This window comes from Lipotes vexillifer, unplaced genomic scaffold (assembly GCF_000442215.2).
Source record: "Lipotes vexillifer unplaced genomic scaffold, Lipotes_vexillifer_v1.1 scaffold18, whole genome shotgun sequence".
Taxonomy (NCBI): Eukaryota; Metazoa; Chordata; class Mammalia; order Artiodactyla; family Lipotidae; genus Lipotes; species Lipotes vexillifer.
Window position 1 is genome coordinate 1,146,584 of NW_006782126.1, and position 21,864 is coordinate 1,168,447.

Genomic DNA, 21,864 nt, shown 5'->3' on the forward strand with positions numbered 1-21,864 from the left:
GGTGCGCGGGCCTCGCACTGTTGTGGCCTCTCCTGTTGCGGAGCACAGGCTCCGGACGCGCAGGCTCAGCGGCCATGGCTCACGGGCCCAGCCGCTCCGCGGCACGTGGGATCCTCCCGGACCGGGACACAAACCCGTGTACCCTGCATCGGCAGGTGGACTCTCAACCACTGCGCCACCAGGGAAGCCCTTCCCTATTGATTTTTGATGCCACCTTTATCACATACCAAGTTTCCATATGTTTTGCACCTGTTTCTGAATTTTGTTTCATTCCATTGGTATGTCTATCTATTCATATGTCAGTACCACTGTATTCTGATTAGCGAAGGTTTATAGTGTGTTTTCTTCTCTGGCAGAGCTAGCCACCCTCCATCATTGTTCTTCTTTTCATTGACTTCCCTGGCTCTTCTTGCATGTTTAATTTTTTCTTAAAATCAAATCAGCTGCTTCTAGGCATTGTTTCTCACATGATCACTGGATATTTGCATAGTCATTGACTGAAGTGATGACATCTATGAATTGTTCAACTGAACTTTTATTTATTTATTTATTTGGCTGTACCACGTGACATGTGGAACTTTCCCAACCAGGAATCGAACCCGTGCCCCCTTCCTTGCATTGGAAGTGTGGAGTCTTAACCACTGGACCACCAGGGAAGTCCTCAACTGAACTTTTAGAAACATTTTACATATATAAATATAAAGCATGTTAAACCTATAAAATACCAAGCTACTTTTTTAAAAGGCCAAAAATCATTTGATTAAGCTTTTCTGAACAATGCAGGAAATCTGGGTTATTCTCTCCTACCACCTTTTCAAGTTTCAGAATTTCCCCATTATAACAGATTCTTTTGTAATTTATTATTAGAATGTGGTAGGTGAGTCTGTTTTAAGCTCTAGTCCTTTGAGCTCTGCCTTTCTTACAAAACAGAGGTCTTCTTATCAAGTTTGAATCATCTTAATTATTGTGCTTCTCCCTCTTACCTTTTCAGGCTGGACATTAGCCCAAAACACACTTGGCCAGCAAAAAGGGATTACAATTTTGAATGCTGTTTGATTCCATTTAAATAGAATGAAACTGCGTACTTGGATAGCATACTTGGATATTTGGATAAAAGGACTTTGTGTCAGTGAATTAAACACTGGAATAATGACATGGCAGTGCCATTTCCCATTTTACAACACTACTACATTAGCTTGGTGTGTATTTTGACACTCAGACTAATTCATTTTCTCTATAAGCCATCTAGAATACTTTTTTAAGTAAAAAAGAATATTCTTTTTAGTTTCTGCTTTTGCATAATTGACTCCTCAGTATTCTTGAGTAGGGCCAAACTGACCTAAATTTTTGTATTTTAGAATTTAATATTTGGAATATTGAATTTATAGCTTTAAAATGAAATTAAGTGGTAGTACTCTATATATTGAATCCAGTGATTTCATGAATATGGAAATGAAGATTGTGGAAGAAAATGATCTTTTATAGTTCATGGTCGATAAGTCATTTTCCCTGAAGATGTCTTAATGTACAGTCAATTCCCATTCTATCGTTCTGTTATCCTTTTAGCAATTGTTCTCTAGTAGGGAGCAAAGTAGATGTTCAAAAAGGAAAGCTCATTGTCTCTTTCTGTGTCTGTAGCCCTGGCTAGCTTTAGGAGCTGAACGTTCTCAGCATGCAGGTTCAGGCCCACCAGCCCCTGGACCAGCTGGACCTGGAGCAGTACATTAGGAGCTTCACGTTCACCAGAGGTCTGTGGGGAGAAGGAAGAATTGTTTCAGGAATGCTACATGGTTGGAATCACACGTTCCTAGGGTGGGCCTTGAGCAACCTTGTGAGCACAGTATCATGATATCTCTCCTCATGTCTGCCCCTTTTCCCACACCTCATGCCTTGTTTCTCTCTTGGTATCATGAACATGGCAGGGCTTTGGAACCCTGTGTTGTATTTAAGCATAAGTGCCCTTCTGCCTAGCTCTTGGTAGGTTTGCTGACTAGCCCTTTCTTCTGGCTGGGTTCTTATGGCAAAGTTGGTGACTTTCCTTAAAAGCACAGTGCTTTCCCTCACCAGGAAGAAGTAAAAATTCTAGATTCAGGTAGTCCTGGATTCCATTCTTTAACTTAGCTACGTGATCTTCAACGAGTAATTTTCCTATCCAAATACTGCTTTTACAATCTATGAAATGGGGCTGTAACATCTAATGTGAATTTTGAAGATTAAATGAAATAAAGTATGTAAAGGGCTTGGCACACACTATGTGCTTAATTAATATGAAATACAACTTTTCTCTTTCCTCCCAACTATAAATAGTTAATTTTGCTTCATGATGCAAATGCCACCCCTTAGCCACCTGATCAAACATTTGGAATATGGACCACAAACCAGGCCAGAGTTGAGTTTAACATGCGCCTTGGATAGCTTGCTACCCACTCAGAGGCCCCGAGATCAAGTTTCTCTATATTCCAGGCTTACTCTGCTCTTCTTGGCAAATCACTGTCAGGGTCCCACTGTGCTTCACAGGCAAGGCCACACGAGTTAGAAATCCACTTCCTTTGGCTAAATGTTACAGGAGTTACTTACAAAATTTAACTTATTACTGACATTTATCATTTATGGCTAGTTTTTATGTTTAACTTACAGAGGGGAAAAAAGACGAATCACAATTGCCATGAGTCATATTTTTAAAAGCAGTGGTAAAACATGACTCTCCTAACTTACTGGAGGTTGTTTCCAAGCACACAAAGGTATTTGGTTGAAAAACTGAATGACTTTCTGTCAGGTTACTGTCTTCAGGACTCTTTTAGAATGAATAGATTGATTTACATTTTAAGAAGAGAACTGACCTGGGCTTCCCTGGTGGCGCGGTGGTTGAGAGTCCGCCTGCCGATGCAGGGGACACGGGTTCGTGCCCCGGTCTGGGAGGATCCCACATGCCGCGGAGCGGCTGGGCCCGTGAGCCATGGCCGCTGAGCCTGCGCGTCCGGAGCCTGTGCTCTGCAACGGGAGAGGCCACAACAGTGAGAGGCCCGCGTACAGCAAAAAAAAAAAAAAAAAAGAATAGAACTGACCTTATATTGGCATATCTTGGTGGTGTGAGCCAGTACATGCTATAGGCAGAGGTGTAGCTTATGTGCAGTAGACACAGCTGCAGCGAAGCTGGCAAATGTGAAGTTGGTGCTGCTCTGCCCTGTAAAGTTACATCTGGGAATTTCTAAAGAGCTCATTGCTGCCCTGTACGTTTAAATTCTTGATTCCTTTAAGGCTTATTTCATTTTCTCTTAAATTTATATTTATACATGAACATCTAGTGTCTAAAATAAACCAGATTTTGAAATATGAATCTTCTACTTTATGAATTTACTATGTAAATATTTTATAGGGTTATAAAACTGTATGTTATCTCAAAATGAGAAAAAGAAGGATTGTTTTGAGTTCTACTTTTTGGAAACGTTTAACAAACAGTGGAGCCTCATTTAAACATACTTTTGAAAACACATAGACTTGCTTATACCATGGATCAAATCATGACCTTCAAAATACAGTTACATATGAAAATCCTGGTATAAAATTGTCAAGCTGTAAAAAGTGCTCAAAAACAGGACTAATAACCATAATAGCATTGTAAAGGGAGTTACGAGTTGTCCCATTGTTTCCAGTATTTTTTTTTTGTATATCGTTGATTCATTTAAATATTTAAATATCAGTGACCTCTTGACACCTCTTAGATTTTAAATACAGAACTTCTGTTATTCCAAGTATTTATTTTAACAGTATTTGTATAAATGAAATAGTATAAAAATTTAAACAATATTATACATAGACTATTCTGTGAACCTCATAATACCTAAGATTAACCTTACATACCTAAGTATTAATCTTTTCACAGATAATAATTTTCTACAAAATATCTACTAAGACTATATGGAAAAAATTTGAATATAATTGATCACTTAAAACAAATCTATGCAAATAAAAATGGATGCCAACATTGTTATTAGACTTTTTATATTAGTCATTTCATCAAGTAAGCTGTCAATTTTTAAGTAATAGACTCCTTAGATTGCCTACTTTTGTACTCTGTACATAGTAGTTCAAAAGCATTTATGATAATGGAAGCAGTCTATCCACATGAAATTGTTATAAAAATTCTGATTAGTGAAGCTACTAAATTTTGGAAAGGTTTTTATGTCTCTTCCTTTTACAGTCACAACTTGATTTATGGAAATAGCACATCATGATAAACCCTATGCCTTTCCCCACCAATACCATGCACCCCAACCCAGGCAATTAATAGTTCCTTTCTATGTTCACATCATTCTATTTCACATAAATTCACTTAAATTCACCTTTGGAAATATTCTAGGCAGCAGATTTTAAATGTTTTGGACTCAGAACTCTTTTACACTCTTAAAAATTAATGAGGACATCAGACATCAAAGAGCTTTGTTTATGTGGGCTATACCTATTGAAATTTATCATGCTAGAAATTAAAGCTAAAAGAATTTTTTAAATATTTATTCATTCTCTTGAAAAATAAATCCATTTCATATTAACATAGATAACATATTTTTAGGCAAAAATTAACTAAATTTTTGGAGACAAAATATTTAGTGTGAAGGAGATCATTGTTTTATACTTTTGCAAATCTTGCATATCTTCTTCTGTATTCAGTTTGTTGCAGTGTAGTGTCTAAGTTGAAAATATGAAGAAAATCCAGCTTCACACAGACATCTGACTGAAAAGGGAGGAGTATTTGAAGAGTCTTTTCAGATAATTTTGACAGTTTTCTTTGCTACTGTACTAGAACTTGACAAGTGGTAGTTTTGTAAAAGTTAGTTCTATGTGGAATCTGAAACCATGTTAGTTAATAAAATTCCTCATATATTTTAATTGGTAAAAAATCCATTAGTATGCTTTGCACTTTATAATGAATCTTTTATCTTTGTATGGTTTTGTAATATGCCTTTTTTATTTGAATGTTTATTCACTGAGTTATTCCCATCTTCTAAATGTTGATGCATTTAGTTATATAATATAAAAATAAATCACACTTGTTATCACTGACCTCGTCAGAAAAGTCTTAAAGTATTGGTAAACTTTTAAGCTCATGGTAGCAATACAATTTTTCCAAAATTCTTTTTTTTTTTTTTTTTTGCTTGAAAGCTCAAATTTTGTCATTGTCAACAAAACCTTTCAGTTTTTCTTGAACTGGCAGGCTTCCTTGTTTCAAAAAGACTTCCACTTAAATACCCAAGTCTAAAAAACTGTAATTTGTCAGTTGGTCATTCTCTCACGTAAAAACGATGTTTCGTGAAAAAGCAAGGAGCTAGTTCAGCTCTCAACTAAATGCACAATTTCTTCTCCTCATGATAGTTATTTACTTTGCTACGGATAGTGCTTTTTACATACTTCCCGTTTCATCACATGGGGTATTAGAAAGATATAAACTAAAACGGTTGAGATTTTATAAAATTAATAATTTTTACCACTTTATCAAGGATATTCTTAAGTGAAACTGGCGTTTTTTTTTTTTTTTAAACTTAGAGTGCACAGCAGTATGCAGAATCATACAAGGATTACTAGAGCAGTTCAGTGCCCCTGCCTGGATTCTTGCTAAGATGCCAACATTTTTAACCCACTAGTACTTTTGCACCATCAGTGCAAATATCAACATATAACATCTTTATATTATTATGAGAATAATTTTTAGTCATGGATCCCCTGAAAGAGTCTCAGAGACCCTAGGAGTCCATGGACCTTAATTTAAGAACAGCTCTCTAAACAGGGGAAAGTATAGCTTATAAAAAGAGGAATACAGTAAAAATTTTCCTAACTAACCTCCTCTTAATTTTCTTAACTAACCCCCTCTTAACTGACTTGCCAAAGAAATTAACCTCCATTCCTTGTATAACTGGCAGCAGCTCTCAGAGACTGCTGAATGTCAAGGCTGTGTCCATTAATTTCTGTTGCCACCCGTAGAATTATGTGCTTAGCAAATGTCAGTTGTATTTGTTCTCAAACCAGTTGATGCCACTTTCACAAATACCTGTAATTGCACAATTTTAATAATATTATACAAATAGAATAAGTGTGAGTTTATAAAAAAGAATTAATATTTCCAAAACCAACTTAAATGCTTTGGAATGACTTACTATAAAAAAAATGCTGTCATAATTTAATGTGGATGAGATTAGTAAAAGTTTAGGGAAAAACTCATAAAAGTCTGGAAGGGGGCTTCCCTGGTGGCGCAGTGCTTGAGAGTCCGCCTGCCGATGCAGGAGACGCGGGTTCGTGCCCCGTTTCGGGAAGGTCCCACATGCCGCGGAGCGGCTGGGCCCGTGAGCCATGGCCGCTGAGCCTGCGCGTCCGGAGCCTGTGCTCCGCAAATGGGAGAGGCCACAACAGTGAGAGGCCCGCATAACGCAAGAAAAAAAAAAAAAAGGCAAAGCCTGTAATTTCACCACCCTGACTGCAGCTGGAGAACTCCCTTTTAACTGTCCCAGCCCCCAAGGGAAGACAGGTTTATTCAGAGAAAAAAAAAAAAAAAAAAAAAAGTCTGGAAGGGTTCTGTATTCCTTCACAAGTATCTTTAATTTCTTCCTATATTAAAGAAACCAAGGCTGGAAATTGTGATGATGTGTTATATGTGTTCTTTGCAGGGAAAAACAATGACACTGATCCGTAGACCCACATTCAAAGACAAGGCTTTTAGCTCCCCTTCTAAAGATTGGTAAATATGTACAAATAAATATTTTAAGCTGAAATAAAATTCATAAATTAATACCTGTATCTTTTTTTGTGATTCTTAACATGCTTCTTTAGTAGTTTTAGTAACTGCTAGTTAGGATCACATTGAATATGATAGTTCCTTTGCTGCTATTCATGAGCTAGAAGCAAATTTCCTTTGGTTTCCATGACAGTAAAATATAGTCTCATCCATAATTACTCTCTGTATCTGAAGATGAAGCTGGGTAAGAATGTATTGGTAAAGAATCTAGGTAACCTCTTAGAAATGTAGCTATTACAGATCAGATTTCATAATGATATAGTGATGCACCTGATGGTACCAGGAACTCTTTTTTATTTTTAAATCAGTGTGCTAGGATTTTGTTGAATTGGAAACTGCTTGGAGTAAGCAACTATATGTGGGAACTTGGAAATTTTCTCACAAATTGCATAGTAATATTTCCTGAAGAACAATTATATTAAATGTTCTTTTATCTATAAAAAATAAGTTCATTGGTGTATCAGACGTGTCAGAGCTCAGTAGATGGTAGCAGCTCATTGATGCCAGCTTTATCATGGCTACGTGTATGTGCTGTCATTTATAGATGACATGGTGCAGAGACACAGGGCTGGGGAAAAAATGCCTTGGAGTCCCTGCCTGCTTCCCCAGTCACTACAAGTCAGTGAAGATTGTGTTTCTAACTCCCTGGCAGTGAGCTTGCAGTCTGAGTTGTTTTTTTTTCCCTAGAAGTAGGGAATTAATTTACACTCTTCATAGTCTGTTTACAACCAGTACACACACTGGCCAGCTGACTGACAAGGCAGCTTTGTCCGTGGCCAACTGGTTAAGAAGCTCATCAACTTTAGTCATTTTAGCACCAGGCTGTATCACTAGCACAGCTAACCAAACACTGAAGTTATTGTTAAATACCAAGGGATTCTTCCAAATTCCTGATTTCTTAATCATCACACATTCATTGTCAACAGTGTAGCCTAGTTTTATAGGCTTGTTCCTTCATTTTTTTCTTTCTTCCCCAAAATATTTATTGAAAGTCTCCTGTGTGCCAGACACTGTTGTAGGATTGGGGATCCAATAGTGAATACAACAGAGAAGAAAAGATAACCCTGCCCTTGTAGAACTTCAATTCTGGTAGGGGATACTATGCATATGCATATACATGTACATACTTAAACGCTAAGAGGACAAAAAAGTGAGGAAGGCAAATGAAATACTGTGAGTTGGGGAGTAATGCTGAAGTTCTGACAGAGTGAGCAGAGAGGGCCTTACTAAGACCAGGTCTTTAATATAAACTCCTGAAAGAGGAGCACAGTCTAGAAGAGGTAGTCTCTCAGAACGTTTTAAGTATTCTTAACCTAGGGTCTGTGGGGTTTGTATGGGAGAAATACTGCATCTTAATTTTCACTAACTCTAACTGAAATTTTAGCATCTCTTGTAAATCATAAATCTGGATAACCAGCTATAGTAATATCAGGAGAACCTGTAACTTTGTCACACATATTTTCATGTCACATTCAGTTACTGTGTACATCTCAAAATATTATTTATGCACATCACTGCTTATATATTATCATAGTTACTATCCCTGCCATTAAATCTTGTATTTTAATGCCTTAATAAAGAAGGACATATATCACAATTTTTAAAAATATCTGTACTGATAGTTATATTTCAAAGTAATACCTTTCCTGGTACCCCTATGTATTATATGTTATGAATTTTAAAACATATTGAGAAAGAGGCTGAGGCTTCACTAGTTGGCCAAAAAGAGGCTCTGGCATAGAAATATTAAGCTTTAGTTTAATCCCTAATTGAGAGCTTTCTTCCACCTCCCGCAAGTACAGCACACCCTTCATTTGTTTCCCCTCTTTTAGAGATTACTCAAATACATCCTGAACAGATAGGGAGGGTTTTCTGGATAATTCCCTAGAACTGTGATTGCGAAAGATCCTTCTCAGCTTCCTGTGTAATGCAGGCCACACACTATTAATGTACTTGCAGAATTATGTAGCAAGTCAAGCAGAAATTTGGTTTCCGAGAAAATGACAGTTTAATACTTCACAGATCAGCTTTTATAGACTTCCCTGAAAAGTACTTGAAGAACCTTAAAGGCAGTGCAGTTCATTCTATGAGAAAAAATGAGACGCAGAAATCTGAGTTAGAATCAGCTCATTTTACTCCCTTACACCAGCGTTTTAGCCACTCTCCTCATCATGGCATTGACCAAGCGGGTCTGTCTAGATTGAGAGGTCCCAAACTGTACACCGTGATACCTTCACCTTGACCAGCCCGTGGGAAATAAGGTAGGATATACATACATGTTGGACAGTTTCAGCACAGCAGCCATGGAACAGAACTGAGAACCCTACTTCAGGTAGAAAGGGGACGGCAAGCACTAGTTAATGGGTACTCCAGAGAATTTTGCTCTGCCACGACGTTATGTGCTTTCGATCTCTTTGAATATATTCTTCTACCTCTCATGAAGAGTAAAGAAAAAAGTCAAAAGTGAGCTTCTCTGGTGGCGCAGTGGTTGAGAGTCCGCCTGCCGATGCAGGGGACACGGGTTCGTGCCCCGGTCCGGGAAGATCCCACACGCCGCGGAGCGGCTGGGCCCGTGAGCCATGGCCACTGAGCCTGCGCGTCCGGAGCCTGTGCTCCGCAACGGGAGAGACCACAACAGTGAGAGGCCCGCGTACCGCAAAGAAAAACCAAAACGAGACCAAAAAAAAGTCAAAAGTAGAAAAATCTCAACATCTTGATGTTGCCAGAAGCTGGAGAGAGAAAAGTGTTTACTCCGTAATTTTCACATTATACAAACTTTATGCTTGTGTCTTATGTGGAGGGAAATCTATCTTTTGTGTCATTAAACCTTTTGGATTGTATCTCCACTTGTGTCCTTTAGTTCTGAGAAATAGACACTTTAAAAGTGTGATGAGGGCTGTGAGCCTGCTGGCCCTCATTTGCGTGGCTTCTTTTCCTTTACAGGTTGGTGAAAGATGCTCCTTGGGATGAAGTTCCGCTTGCTCACTCCCTGGTTGGTTTTGCCACTGCCTATGACTTCTTGTACAACTACCTGAGCAAGACACAACAGGAGAGGTTTCTTGAAGTGATTGCCAATGCCTCGGGATATATGTATGAAACTTCATACAGGAGAGGATGGGGATTTCAATACCTGCACAATCATCAGCCCACCAACTGCATGGCCTTGCTCACAGGAAGCCTGGTCCTGATGAATCAAGGTGTGTGCGGACACACCGAGGGGATGCCTGAGCTGACATCACTTGTAGTTACCATGTTGTGAGCAAAGCATTTATATAACTAGTCTAAGTGTATGTTCATGCTTGGATCCTAACTGAGCCCATAAGATGAAGTGATATCTGGGACACCTCTTGAAGAGTTGAGAGACATCTCTTTCCTCATTTCTGCTTGTTATATTAGCCTGAAGGTTACTTGAGTATGGCGTTTGATTGTCCCAAGCCAGATCCTTACAGCACAGGATCAGTGGTGAATCTTCCTTTTTCCAAAGATTTTTGACAGTGAAGGCAGCCAGCCTGGATAGAGTTTTTAAAAGCTGAACAGATGGTTTATTATATGAACTGAATAGTCCTCATACACGGGTTTGTATCATTACAGCACTACTTTTTTTGTCCCTCTAAAGACTTTAAAGCAATCAGTCTACATCATTCAGGTCAAATTTGGAATTGACTTTTGTGGATCGTGTAGCTGCTTTACCTTATTGTATTACGTAATTGCTAATATTGCATTTTCTTTGTTCCTGTAATTTGACTTAATTACAACTCCTGTGGAAGTCTATAAATGACTAAATAAGATTATGTTTAAGAAAAACAACCCTAAGATCACAGTGAGTTATTAGAATTAAATATATACTCGTAACTGGCAAATCTAAAAGAGTTTAACTCTTGATTATACTCCCCATAAGAATTAGTAAGCATTTTGTACATTATCCAGCATCAGATTTTACCCAAGCCTAACTTTCTCCCTTGTCATATGAACCATCACTTTTAATTAGGTCTTAGAAGAAAAGAAACTAAAATTAATTGAGCATATGGCATGTGCTAATAATCCTTGTCCATATTTTATTTAATTCTCACATCAACCATATAAGGTAGCTGGGATTGGGACCCAGTTCTAGACAAAATCAAACGTCATTGTCTTTCCACTATATTTTGTTACCTCTCTCAGAATAGAAGTTCAATTTTAGTAACTTAGGGAAAGCTTGATTAAGAGGGTAAATTTTCATGCTAGCTCCCTTTGCCCCCCGCTCTCACAAAAACAAATGAAATTTTAAAACTCAAGAGGTAAGCCATGTGAAACCATTTATAAATCCACAGGCCTGTGGAAAGACAGCATCATGAATTGGTGGAAAGAACCTTGGGGTGAGCTGGATTGCAGCTTGGGGCCTTGAGTTTTAGTCTAGTACAGTTTTATTTCCTTAGATAAATTTTAATTCTTTACCAACAGGAATAGAGCTTATTTCTTCATTCTTCACAGTAGATAAAATTGTTCCAAATATTAAGCAGGCACCTAAAATACTGGCTCAAATTGGGTCAAAATTTGAATTTTCTTCTGGCAGGAGTTTTCACATGCCTTTGTTTTCTGAGTAAAGTAATGGGTTGCTCTGGGATGCACTCTCCCAGAGCCATTCCATAAGCAGCACACACATTTCTAAGAAGATGGGACAAAAGAAGGAGTGAAATCTCTGGTCCTGCACATCTCAGTTAATAATCAGACTTACAGCCCCGGCTTTCTTGGCAGCCTCGCTCTAACTTTAGGAGCTACCTCAGCCACGCTGTGCCAATAATTCCATGTTCTCAGAGCAGCCTTGTAGATACTGACTGAGGTGGCTTAGTCAGGTGTAGCTCCTACTGGACTCAGATGAAATTTCAGCAGTGAGAGAGTTAGGATTTTTCCTCTGTTCTGCTAACCCTGTCTTAAGGCTTAGGATACAGGGCCCACAGGATCACACGTATGCAGTTTACAAATCAGTTGGAAAGAAGACAGGTGTGAAATGTTTAAATGACTACACCCATACTTATAATATTACCACGGAATGAAATAAGGGGGATCATGAAGTTATGATTAAATATCCAACGAGTGTGTTAAGTTTGAATTCAGGAGAACAAGTTTCTTTAGGTGAGTTTGAGATGGTTCATGGAACTTTGAAGGATGGGTAGGATATGGATAACTGAAAATAATGAACATTCCAGGCAAGGCATATGGATGATGGAAAAAAATACAGGGCAGAGCATCAGTAACAACAATATTGGTACCTCGTATTGACAGATTTGAAGTTTACCAAGGTAGACATTGCCTCGTCTCATGAATAGGGTTTTTATAAGGAAAATCAGGTAATATCTAGGGAGCAGTGAGTAGCAGTTCTAATTTTAAACATCGGTCACATTGGTATCTGATTGGAGATGAAGGATACAGGGAGAAAGAAGATGAGGATGATTGAGATTTTAAACTCTAATGACTAATGGAAACTGAAAACTATCCACAAGGCTGGCAGGTCAGGGGTGGAGCTGGATGGGAAAAGGAGCCAGTGTACAATTAACAGTAACCTCTGCACAGCAGAGCCTGAGAATGGTGCTGCACCCCCATGAGATGAGAGCTTGGTCTTACTTAGGCTGGAACCTTGGATTTAGGCTGGGAGGTACCTGGTGGTACCTGGGCCTCTGGAAGCCCCCATACCCAGCACACCTAGTAGACTGTGGTAGAGGGTTCAGCATGGATGATCACACGCACGTCTATGGGAGTGATACAACAAAAGTCCACTCATTAGGAGGCAGTGAGCTTAATTTTATCCTTAGGGGTTTTGTATTTTAAATACAAGCAAACAAGACAAACCTTAAATCTAAAGGCCTAGGTTCGGATCAAAGTTCTGTTCATTTTTAGTCATATGCCAGAGGACAAGTCAACCTTTCTGTAATTTGGGGGTAATAATGCATAATTGAGTTGTTAAAAGGATTAAGTAAGATTATGTTCGGTGCTGTGTAAATTATAAATGTTACGAAATGCGAGGAATTGTTATTGTTGCCTAAACGCTGGTCTCACAAGAATTATAGGAAGATAGCATTTCCGAGTCAAAAGGATTTTAGAAAAAATTTTAGACCTTTAATTTTCAGCTGGGGAAATTGAAAAATGTGGCAGGTTGAAGAATTGCTTGAACAAAATCCTGTGGCTCATTTTTGGCAGATTAGGGACTCCCAGTTGATTTTTGTCACCTTTACATTGCCACTCCAATGGTCTCTCCACCCCACTGTGCTGCCTTTTCCAATGCTGTGGAATCGAAAACCACGTAAAGGATGAGGTATTGTCTTCTAAGAACAGGACACGTTGCAGAATATTCATGTAGCATTTATAGTATTTGCAGCTCATTAAAAATTCTGTAAAATAATGGTGACAGTTTTTGTGAAGCGGAAAACTTCGAAAATATTTTCAAAGAGTGTTTGCTAGAAAAATTGAGTAAAAGTCTCAATGTACAGATCCTTTCTTGCAGACATAAAGTATGTACAATTTGTAACCTTAGATGTGGTGTGGTTTCAGTTTATTAAAGATTCCGAAATGACTGATACTTATTTAAAGGTTTGTCTTTAATTAATAAATGACCTGTATTCAAGAACTTCTTAACTTAGATCATGGACTCATCATAAACCTGGCCTAGCAGGATCTTATTTATAATGTTGATAAGTGAGAGTCTTACAAAATGCAATTTGCAGTATAAACTGGTCAGATAACTTAGACGGTTTTATTTGGCCATATTTTTGTTTTTAGTTTGTTACAGCCTTAGTCATTGTTTCCATGTGTTTTCCTCTTTCAGGGTATCTTCAAGAAGCTTACTTATGGACCAAACAAGTTCTGACCATCATGGAGAAGTCTCTTGTCTTGCTCCGAGAGGTGACAGACGGCTCCCTCTATGAAGGAGTTGCATATGGCAGCTACACCACTAGATCACTCTTCCAGTATATGGTTCTTGTTCAGAGGCACTTTGACATCAACCACTTTGGCCACCCATGGCTTAAACAACACTTTGCATTTATGTATAGAACCATCCTGCCAGGTACAGTGAGGACTTAGAAGTGGGAAAACATTAAACTACTGTAATTTTTTCTGATTATAAAGATGGACTAGACTAAGAAAAGAAACATGGGATTTGAGCCATATTGAGGTTAAAGGGATTTTTTTTTAAAATCAAAGAATAATTCAAGAGTTGTGTATAGCCAGGAATATTTGGAGAGTTAATGTGATTTAGGTATTATAAAGCTTAGAGCTTAACAGATCAAATACAATTTGTAGCCTCCACAGTACTTTTATTTTTGTATGTGTACAGACTTGGGTACATAGACAAACTCATTTTCATGAATCTAAACAAAAAAAAATACTTATGATTACATGTTAATTTTCCTTTATGTGTGATCCCTAATTGATCCTATTTTACTTTTTTAGTTTAAAATTTTTTCTTCCAAACTATACAAACATGATTCAAAAGAAAGATTACACCTACATATTTAAATTGGGGGTTTAGTATTCTCTTAACACATTTTTGACCAGAGATGTATTACAGGCACAGGCGTTAGTTTCTGCAGAAATCCCCCGGTCAATAATGTGTTAATACTCAAAATATTTTATGGAAATAAATGGTATAAGATACAGAAAGCAAGCCAAAAAATGAATTTCTGGGACTTCCCTGGCGGTCCGGTGGTTAAGACTCCGCTCTTCCACTACCGGGAGTTCGATCCCTGGTTAGGGAACTAAGACCCACATGCCACGCAACACGGCTGATAATTTAAAAAAAAAAAAGAAAGATAAAAATGAATTTCTATGAAACTTCTAATTTCTTGTTGCTATGTAGCTTAGCTTTTTAAGAGAACTGGCTCACACACATACACACACACACACACACACACACACACATAAAGAGTTTATTCATTTCTAGGGCAGCCTATAACTCTCCTTATTTCAAAGCAGGACTATCGTGTTAGAAAAAGTTTAGGAGGTAAATTTTCATCAGGGTGGGTTTTCCCTCAGTGAAATGCAATTTTTTAGTTGGATGATTCTAGACCTACAGCAAACAATCCAGTTTTTAAATCTTTTTGCTCTGGTTATATACACATGGATTGGATAGAATCTCCATTATTGGATTAGTTATCAAAAAAATACAGCAGAGCAAAAGAACCATGTTTAGTTTAGAAAAATTTAGTTTAGACTCACATGCGGAGCCCTATTGTTTTGGTTATCCTTAAGCATGCAGGAGAGGCCTCTTTTATCTTTAGTTTATCTTGGTAAACAAAGGCCATCTAAAGCAAGGGCCTTTAAGAGGTCTCAGTGCTTTGTAATTTGATCTGAGTTCTAACAGCCAGCCCACATCAGGGCTTGGGTTTGCTGTGAACTATGTATGTGGCTACTGCCTAAGGTGGAAAAGACAATATGAGCACCTCTAAGAGGAGAAATCATGTATTTGTGTCAATTAGTAAAACAACCTTTATTGAACATTTATGTGCCAGGCACTATAATAGGCAGGGGATTCAGAGTAATAAAACATCCCATCTGCTTTTAAGATACAGGTTAGTAGAAGATTTAGAAAATCACATTTTATAGTAAGATTTACTTGGACGAGAGTTTACTAAACCGCTAGAAGCAGAAACATTAGCTGTAAATCATGTAAATATGGTCATGCAGGCATTTTTAGAAGGGATTCTGTGTTAAGTCAGTCTGTTCTCAATAACATTTCTTTTTTATTTTCTCTACAGTGGCTATTCTAGTAACGATTATTCCTGTCTGACCCAGAATTTTATTCCATTCTTCTTTTTCAAGAATGCCTGGAGCATCATCTGGTCTTGTTTTTCTGACCTATTCCAGTATGATCTTTACATTTTCTCTCTTTTCTTCAACTTCTAATAGTACATACAGGCAGGACCTTCTCTGGAATTGTTTCATTTTCTTCCTATAGAAACTCAGTTTCTCCCCGAAACCTTGTAATTTCTGCTGTATTGGATGCCAAGTCGAAGCACCTTACGTTATTATCGTGGTCTGGAATGTGGGATGAGTGGGTGGGAAAGCTAGTGCTGATTCCAGGTTCAGGGACTCACCATGCACAAGAGGATAGATCTCCCATGTATCCATGCAATTATATTTGCAAGCAGCATGGACATTAGAAAATGAGGAAGGTAGGCAACAAATGTAAGCATTAATAGTTGTTTCCATTACCAAAGACAAGTTGCCACATGACAAACTTGCACACAGGTTTGTGGAAGACTTTTAGAAGGATTCTGATTAACTGGCCTGGGGTAGAGCGAGGGCATGGTGGTTTTTTGTTTCTTATTTTTATCCAAGGTACACAATTGAGTCTAATTTGGAACCAGGATTGAGAACCATTGTTTGGGCCTTTATGGAAGTAGGCAGTTTTAAACTTATCTTAATTCTGTCAAACTTCTTTCCCCAGGGTTTCAAAGAACTGTGGCTATTGCAGACTCAAATTACAACTGGTTTTATGGTCCAGAAAGCCAATTAGTGTTCCTGGATAAATTTGTCATGCGTAACGGCAGTGGTAACTGGTTGGCTGACCAGATCAGAAGGAACCGTGTGATGGAAGGTCCAGGGACGCCTTCCAAAGGGCAGCGCTGGTGTACGCTTCACACAGAATTTCTCTGGTATGCTACCTTGTACTGGCTTTAAAGAGAAATTGTACCCAGGGGTATAGTGTGCTAATTTTTTTACATTAAAAAAGAAAAACTGCCCTCCATATATACACTAACAAACGTAAGGTAGATAGCTAGTGGGAAGCAGCCGCATGGCACAGGGAGATCTGCTGGGTGCTTTGTGACCGCCTGGACGGGTGGGATAGGGAGGGTGGGAGGGAGGGAGACGCAAGAGGGAAGAGATATGGGAACATATGTATATGTATAACTGATTCACTTTGTTATAAAGCAGAAACTAACACACCATTGTAAAGCAATTATACCCCAATAAAGATGTTAAAAAAAAAAAAAGAAAAAAAAAACTGGGCTTCCCTGGTGGCGCAGTGGTTGAGAGTCCGCCTGCCGATGCAGGGGACACGGGTTCATGCCCCGGTCCGGGAGGATCCCACATGCCGTGGAGCGGCTGGGCCTGCGCGTACGGAGCCTGTGCTCTGCAATGGGAGAGGCCACAACAGTGAGAGGCCCTGTGTACCGCAAAAAAAAAAGGAAAACTAACCTACTTTTTAACACTTTCTCCATGCCACCTATGTACTCGCAGCTTCAATTCAATTCATATCACAGTTTTGAAATTCTGTTAGAAACATTTCCTTCCATTTAAGATCTAATTACTGTTTGCAGTTTTTGCTTTTCATGTATTAGAATCCTAGGCTCACACTATTTCCTAGATATGCATGTTTTGATTTACATCATTTTTGAAATCATATAAAGAGAAAAACCACGAAATTTAGACTGAGTTATTCTGATAATCACACCAAAAAAAAAAAGGTAGTAAAATGTTTTGTTTTGATAAATGGAGCATTATAATCGTCTAATAGCAAAGCTGTTGCTAAATTTTCAAAACTATTTAAAAGTGGTGACAGTATTTGACAGTTTTACTTTGATAATAAAAGAACCATGTAATTTTTTTGCCTTAATCTTTTAAGCCTAGAAGGAGAAGCCAGGCTCTCCTTTTTAAAGTACTGCCAAGTACATTTTTGGCATCCAATAAATTAAAATAAAAATTACAGGGAACTGGTTAATCATTAATCCCTGATGTCTTTTCAAGCTACTGAAATTTGCATTCAACTCCAAAGTAAGCTTCTGTGGTTTGATTGCTTCTTTGCCTTTACAAAAAAAAAAATTAAACAAGAGGGAAAAAAAAGTTAGTAAAGTAGTAACTGTCATAATTTAACCAGCATTTTTAAAAACTGTCTTCACAGATGAACTGCATATATTAACATGCAACCATTCTTGGCTCCTTTTAGGTATTTGAAGTAATTACTTAATAGTGTTTTTCACTTACCCGTAAATAAACAAGAGAGTTCTATAAAGCTGATTATAGGAGTCAGATTAATGCTAAGTCTAAGTGGATTCAGAAAGTGCCTTTATGGGAATATGAAAACTGACTAAAACCTGAGAGGAGGATGGCCAGTTCCACTTGTTTCTGGACTTGTTAAATCATCATAATTAAGCCAACACTGTACTAGACTGAAGCAGAGAGACAATTGCTGATGTCCGTAACTGAGACTCCAGAACAAAAGACAAAACAGCCCAAATCAAATAAATATCAGTAAGATTAACTCTACCATAGGTGACTGATTCAATTTAGAGAAAAAGTATCTTAGAGCCTTTCTTCTCTTGAGCAGCACATCATGTGAACCTGTCAAGGCTGTTGTCTCAGATCACCAAAAGTGAACAGTCATCTTCATTATTATTTTTGGAGCCTTCCTGAATCAAAACCTGTGTTCTTAATCACGGTGAAAGTTTAATGTGAATTATCTTACTTTGATAATAAACATCATAAATTAAAATAAGAAACTTATATCAAAAAAAGCATGACATCATCTGCAGATTAAAACAAAACAAAACCCTGGAATCGGGCTAGGCAGTGGGTGGCATGATCATAAATCCTCCACTGTTAGATCATTTCCTGAATTTCATCCATTCATATTCTTAGATGTAGTATTGGCAGTAAAGTTTATCTAAAATGTGAAATTAGACTCTATTTAAATTTATTTTTTTAGAGGGGGAAAAAAGTACTCTACCAAACTTTCAGTAGTATCAGCTGTTTGCAGAACAGTGCTTCCTTAGCACTCAAGGATTGCTAGAGTCCAAATCTTAACATGTGGTTTCCTAGAATAGGAGCCCCTCAACTAGAGGTTTGGGTGAGCTGCTTAATTCTATGAGCCCCTGTCGTTTGGGTGGCAGTTCTGAAATCATTAAGTGAAGAGGGTCCACGTAGCGATTATCAGTAGCTGTCATTTCCAGCTCAAACCCTTCACAGTTGTAAAGACACACTCCTCTCCCATTCACCAAGGGCATGCCCCAACACATGCTGATTATACGTGGATGTTTTCAGAAATGCCCCTAATACAGTCTACGCTGCCAGTGCTCTGGGTGGCGTTTTTATGTTGTTTCCTCCAGCCACGTTGCTGTGTGGCCTCGCAGCTCTGCTGTGTTCCTTTCACTTCTATCAGAAAACCATTTAATTTTTAAAAATTGATTCTTTCAGGTATGATGCCAGCTTGAAATCTGTCCCCCCTCCAGATTTTGGCACCCCAGCATTGCATTATTTTGAAGACTGGGGTGTTGTGACTTATGGAAGTGCGCTGCCTGCAGAAATCAATAGATCTTTCCTTTCCTTCAAGTCAGGAAAACTTGGGGGACGTGCAATATATGACATTGTCCACAGAAACAAATACAAAGACTGGATCAAAGGCTGGAGAAATTTTAATGCAGGGCATGAACATCCTGATCAAAACTCCTTTACTTTTGCTCCCAACGGTGTGCCTTTCATTACTGAGGCTCTCTATGGGCCAAAGTATACCTTCTTCAACAATGTTTTGATGTTTTCCCCAGCTGTGTCCAAGAGCTGCTTTTCTCCCTGGGAAGGTCAGGTCACAGAAGACTGTTCATCAAAATGGTCTAAATACAAGCATGACCTAGCAGCTAGCTGTCAGGGGAGAGTTGTTGCTGCAGTGGAGAAAAATGGGGTGGTTTTCATCCGAGGAGAGGGTGTGGGCGCTTATAACCCCCAGCTCCATCTGAAGAACGTTCAGAGGAATCTGATCCTCCTGCATCCACAGCTTCTCCTGCTCGTGGATCAGATACACCTGGGAGAGGACAGCCCCTTGGAGACAGCAGCAAGCTTCTTCCACAATGTGGATTTTTCTTTTGAGGAGACAGTGGTAGATGGGGTCCATGGGGCTTTCATCAGGCAGCGAGATGGGCTCTATAAAATGTACTGGATGGATGATACTGGCTACAGTGAGAAAGGAACCTTTGCTTCAGTGACATACCCTCGGGGCTATCCCTACAATGGGACCAACTATGTGAATGTCACCACACACCTCCGAAGTCCCATCACCAGGGCAGCTTACCTCTTCATAGGGCCCTCCGTAGATGTTCAGAGCTTCAGCATCCACGGAGACTCTCAGCAACTGGATGTGTTCGTAGCCACCAGCGAGCATGCCTACGCCACTTACCTGTGGACAGGTGAGACTACGGAACAGTTGGCCTTGGCACAGGTCATTGCCGACCATCAGAAAATTCTGTTTGACCGGAGTTCAACCATCAAGACCACCGTTGTCCCTGAGGTGAAGGACTACGCCGCTATTGTGGAACAGAACCTGCAGCATTTTAAGCCAGTGTTCCAGCTGCTGGAGAAGCAGATCCTGTCCCGAGTCCGGAACACAGCCAGCTTTAGGAAGACTGCTGAGCGCCTGCTGAGATTTTCAGATAAGAGACAGACTGAGGAGGCCATCGACAGGATTTTTGCCATATCACAGCAGCAACAGCAGCAGCAGCAAAGCAAGTCCAAGAAAAACCGAAGGGGAGGCAAGCGCTATAAATTTGTGGATGCCGTCCCTGATATTTTTGCACAGATTGAAGTCAATGAAAAAAGGATTCGACAGAAAGCTCAGATTTTGGCACAGAAAGAACTGCCCATAGATGAAAATGAAGAAATGAAAGACCTTTTAGATTTTGCAGATGTAACATATGAGAAACACACAAATGGTGATTTGATGAAAGGCCGGTTTGGACAGGCTCGGATGGTGACGGCTACTCGCAGCAGAGCCCCAGCGCTGTCTGCTTCGTATACCAGGCTGTTCCTGATTCTGAACATCGCTATTTTCTTTGTCATGTTGGCAATGCAACTGACTTATTTCCAGAGGGCCCAGAGCCTACATGGCCAAAGATGTCTTTATGCAGTCCTTCTAGTAGATAGCTGTATTTTATTATGGTTGTACTCTTCTTGTTCCCAATCACAGTGTTAGCACTGAAGCTATAAATTGCTTGATCATTTTGTGGTCACAAGTCTGTGCAAAAAATAAAATCATTGCCCTCGTTTGTTACTGGATTGTTTTTCTCAGATTCTTTTAATAAATTAAGGGGAAGGTACTTTCACACAAGAAAGCAGGGACATGGAGAAATCACTATGGGTAAAGGCAAAGAATTTATCAAAGAATAAGAGTAGCTTAGTTGTCACATGGTGTTTCTGGAAGTGGCTTGGCTGAATTGGCAGTCCATATAATACTGCTCTTAAAAGAACAAAATGTCTGGTTTTAAGTAATATTTCTTCTTAAGAGAAAAAGACTTAGATAGAATTGGATTTTATTAATATTAATTTAATGCTATTAGCGATCTCCAGATACTATTTTATGAAAAGACTGAAGCACACAATTCTAAGAAATACAGAAAAAAAATTTTAATGGTGTAGTCATGTTGAAAATAAATGTTAATAAGTCCTGGTGTGGTGGTGTCACCTTCCTTAGAGAGTAATTCGTGTGTTAAGTGAATAACAGCATCTGTACATTGGGTTACTATTCAGATAACATAGTAAAATGATGGCAAGAGATTATTGAAAATTTTGGGATATATTTCCAGTGGAAAACATATATCTATGAATGAATTTCCTTGATGTTGTTGGTTTCAGCATACACATAATTGACTGCTTTTACACACCCATTGGTTATTCAATAAATGAGACAATTACAGGTAAATTAATTTTCTATTTTCCTTCTGTGGAAAACTGTTATAGACCCAATGACTAACTTCAAAATAAATATATCCTGAACATTGATTTCAGTACCAAAGAAGATGGGGAAGCTAAAATTTGGATATGATGCTTACTTTTTTTAATAGAAAACTTTCTTCAATTTATTTTGCTAAATAAACATCTTAATTGTGATTTTTCTATAGTGTCTTTCTTCTTTTTTCCTATGTATTCAACAATTTTGAAATCTTTTAAGAAAAACTGTTTATTTGAACATGCGTTAATTAAACAAAGTAGAGTTGGAATTGAAAGAAGTAATTTCTCTGCTTATTTACCTTTTTGTTTTTTAAACATATTTTAAACATTTAGAACAAAAGCCAAATTCTGATATTTAAGTAATACCAAACTTTTAAAACATAAAATTTTCA

General features: G+C 38.5%; 1 protein-coding gene across 2 annotated transcripts in view; it reads left to right on the forward strand.

Annotated features, from left to right (window-relative positions):
• DSE (dermatan sulfate epimerase) overlaps nucleotides 1-21,631 on the forward strand; it is a 72,908-nt gene extending 51,277 nt beyond the window's left edge. For both annotated transcript variants that reach the window (XM_007454993.1, XM_007454992.1), the window contains exons 3-6: nucleotides 9,728-9,981; nucleotides 13,584-13,823; nucleotides 16,206-16,413; nucleotides 18,953-21,631. In XM_007454993.1, coding sequence (XP_007455055.1) covers nucleotides 9,728-9,981; nucleotides 13,584-13,823; nucleotides 16,206-16,413; nucleotides 18,953-20,717 — 2,467 coding nt within the window. In that variant the 3' untranslated portion in view covers nucleotides 20,718-21,631. The remainder of the gene's footprint in view (nucleotides 1-9,727; nucleotides 9,982-13,583; nucleotides 13,824-16,205; nucleotides 16,414-18,952) is intronic.
• The last annotated feature ends 233 nt before the right edge of the window (nucleotides 21,632-21,864 follow it).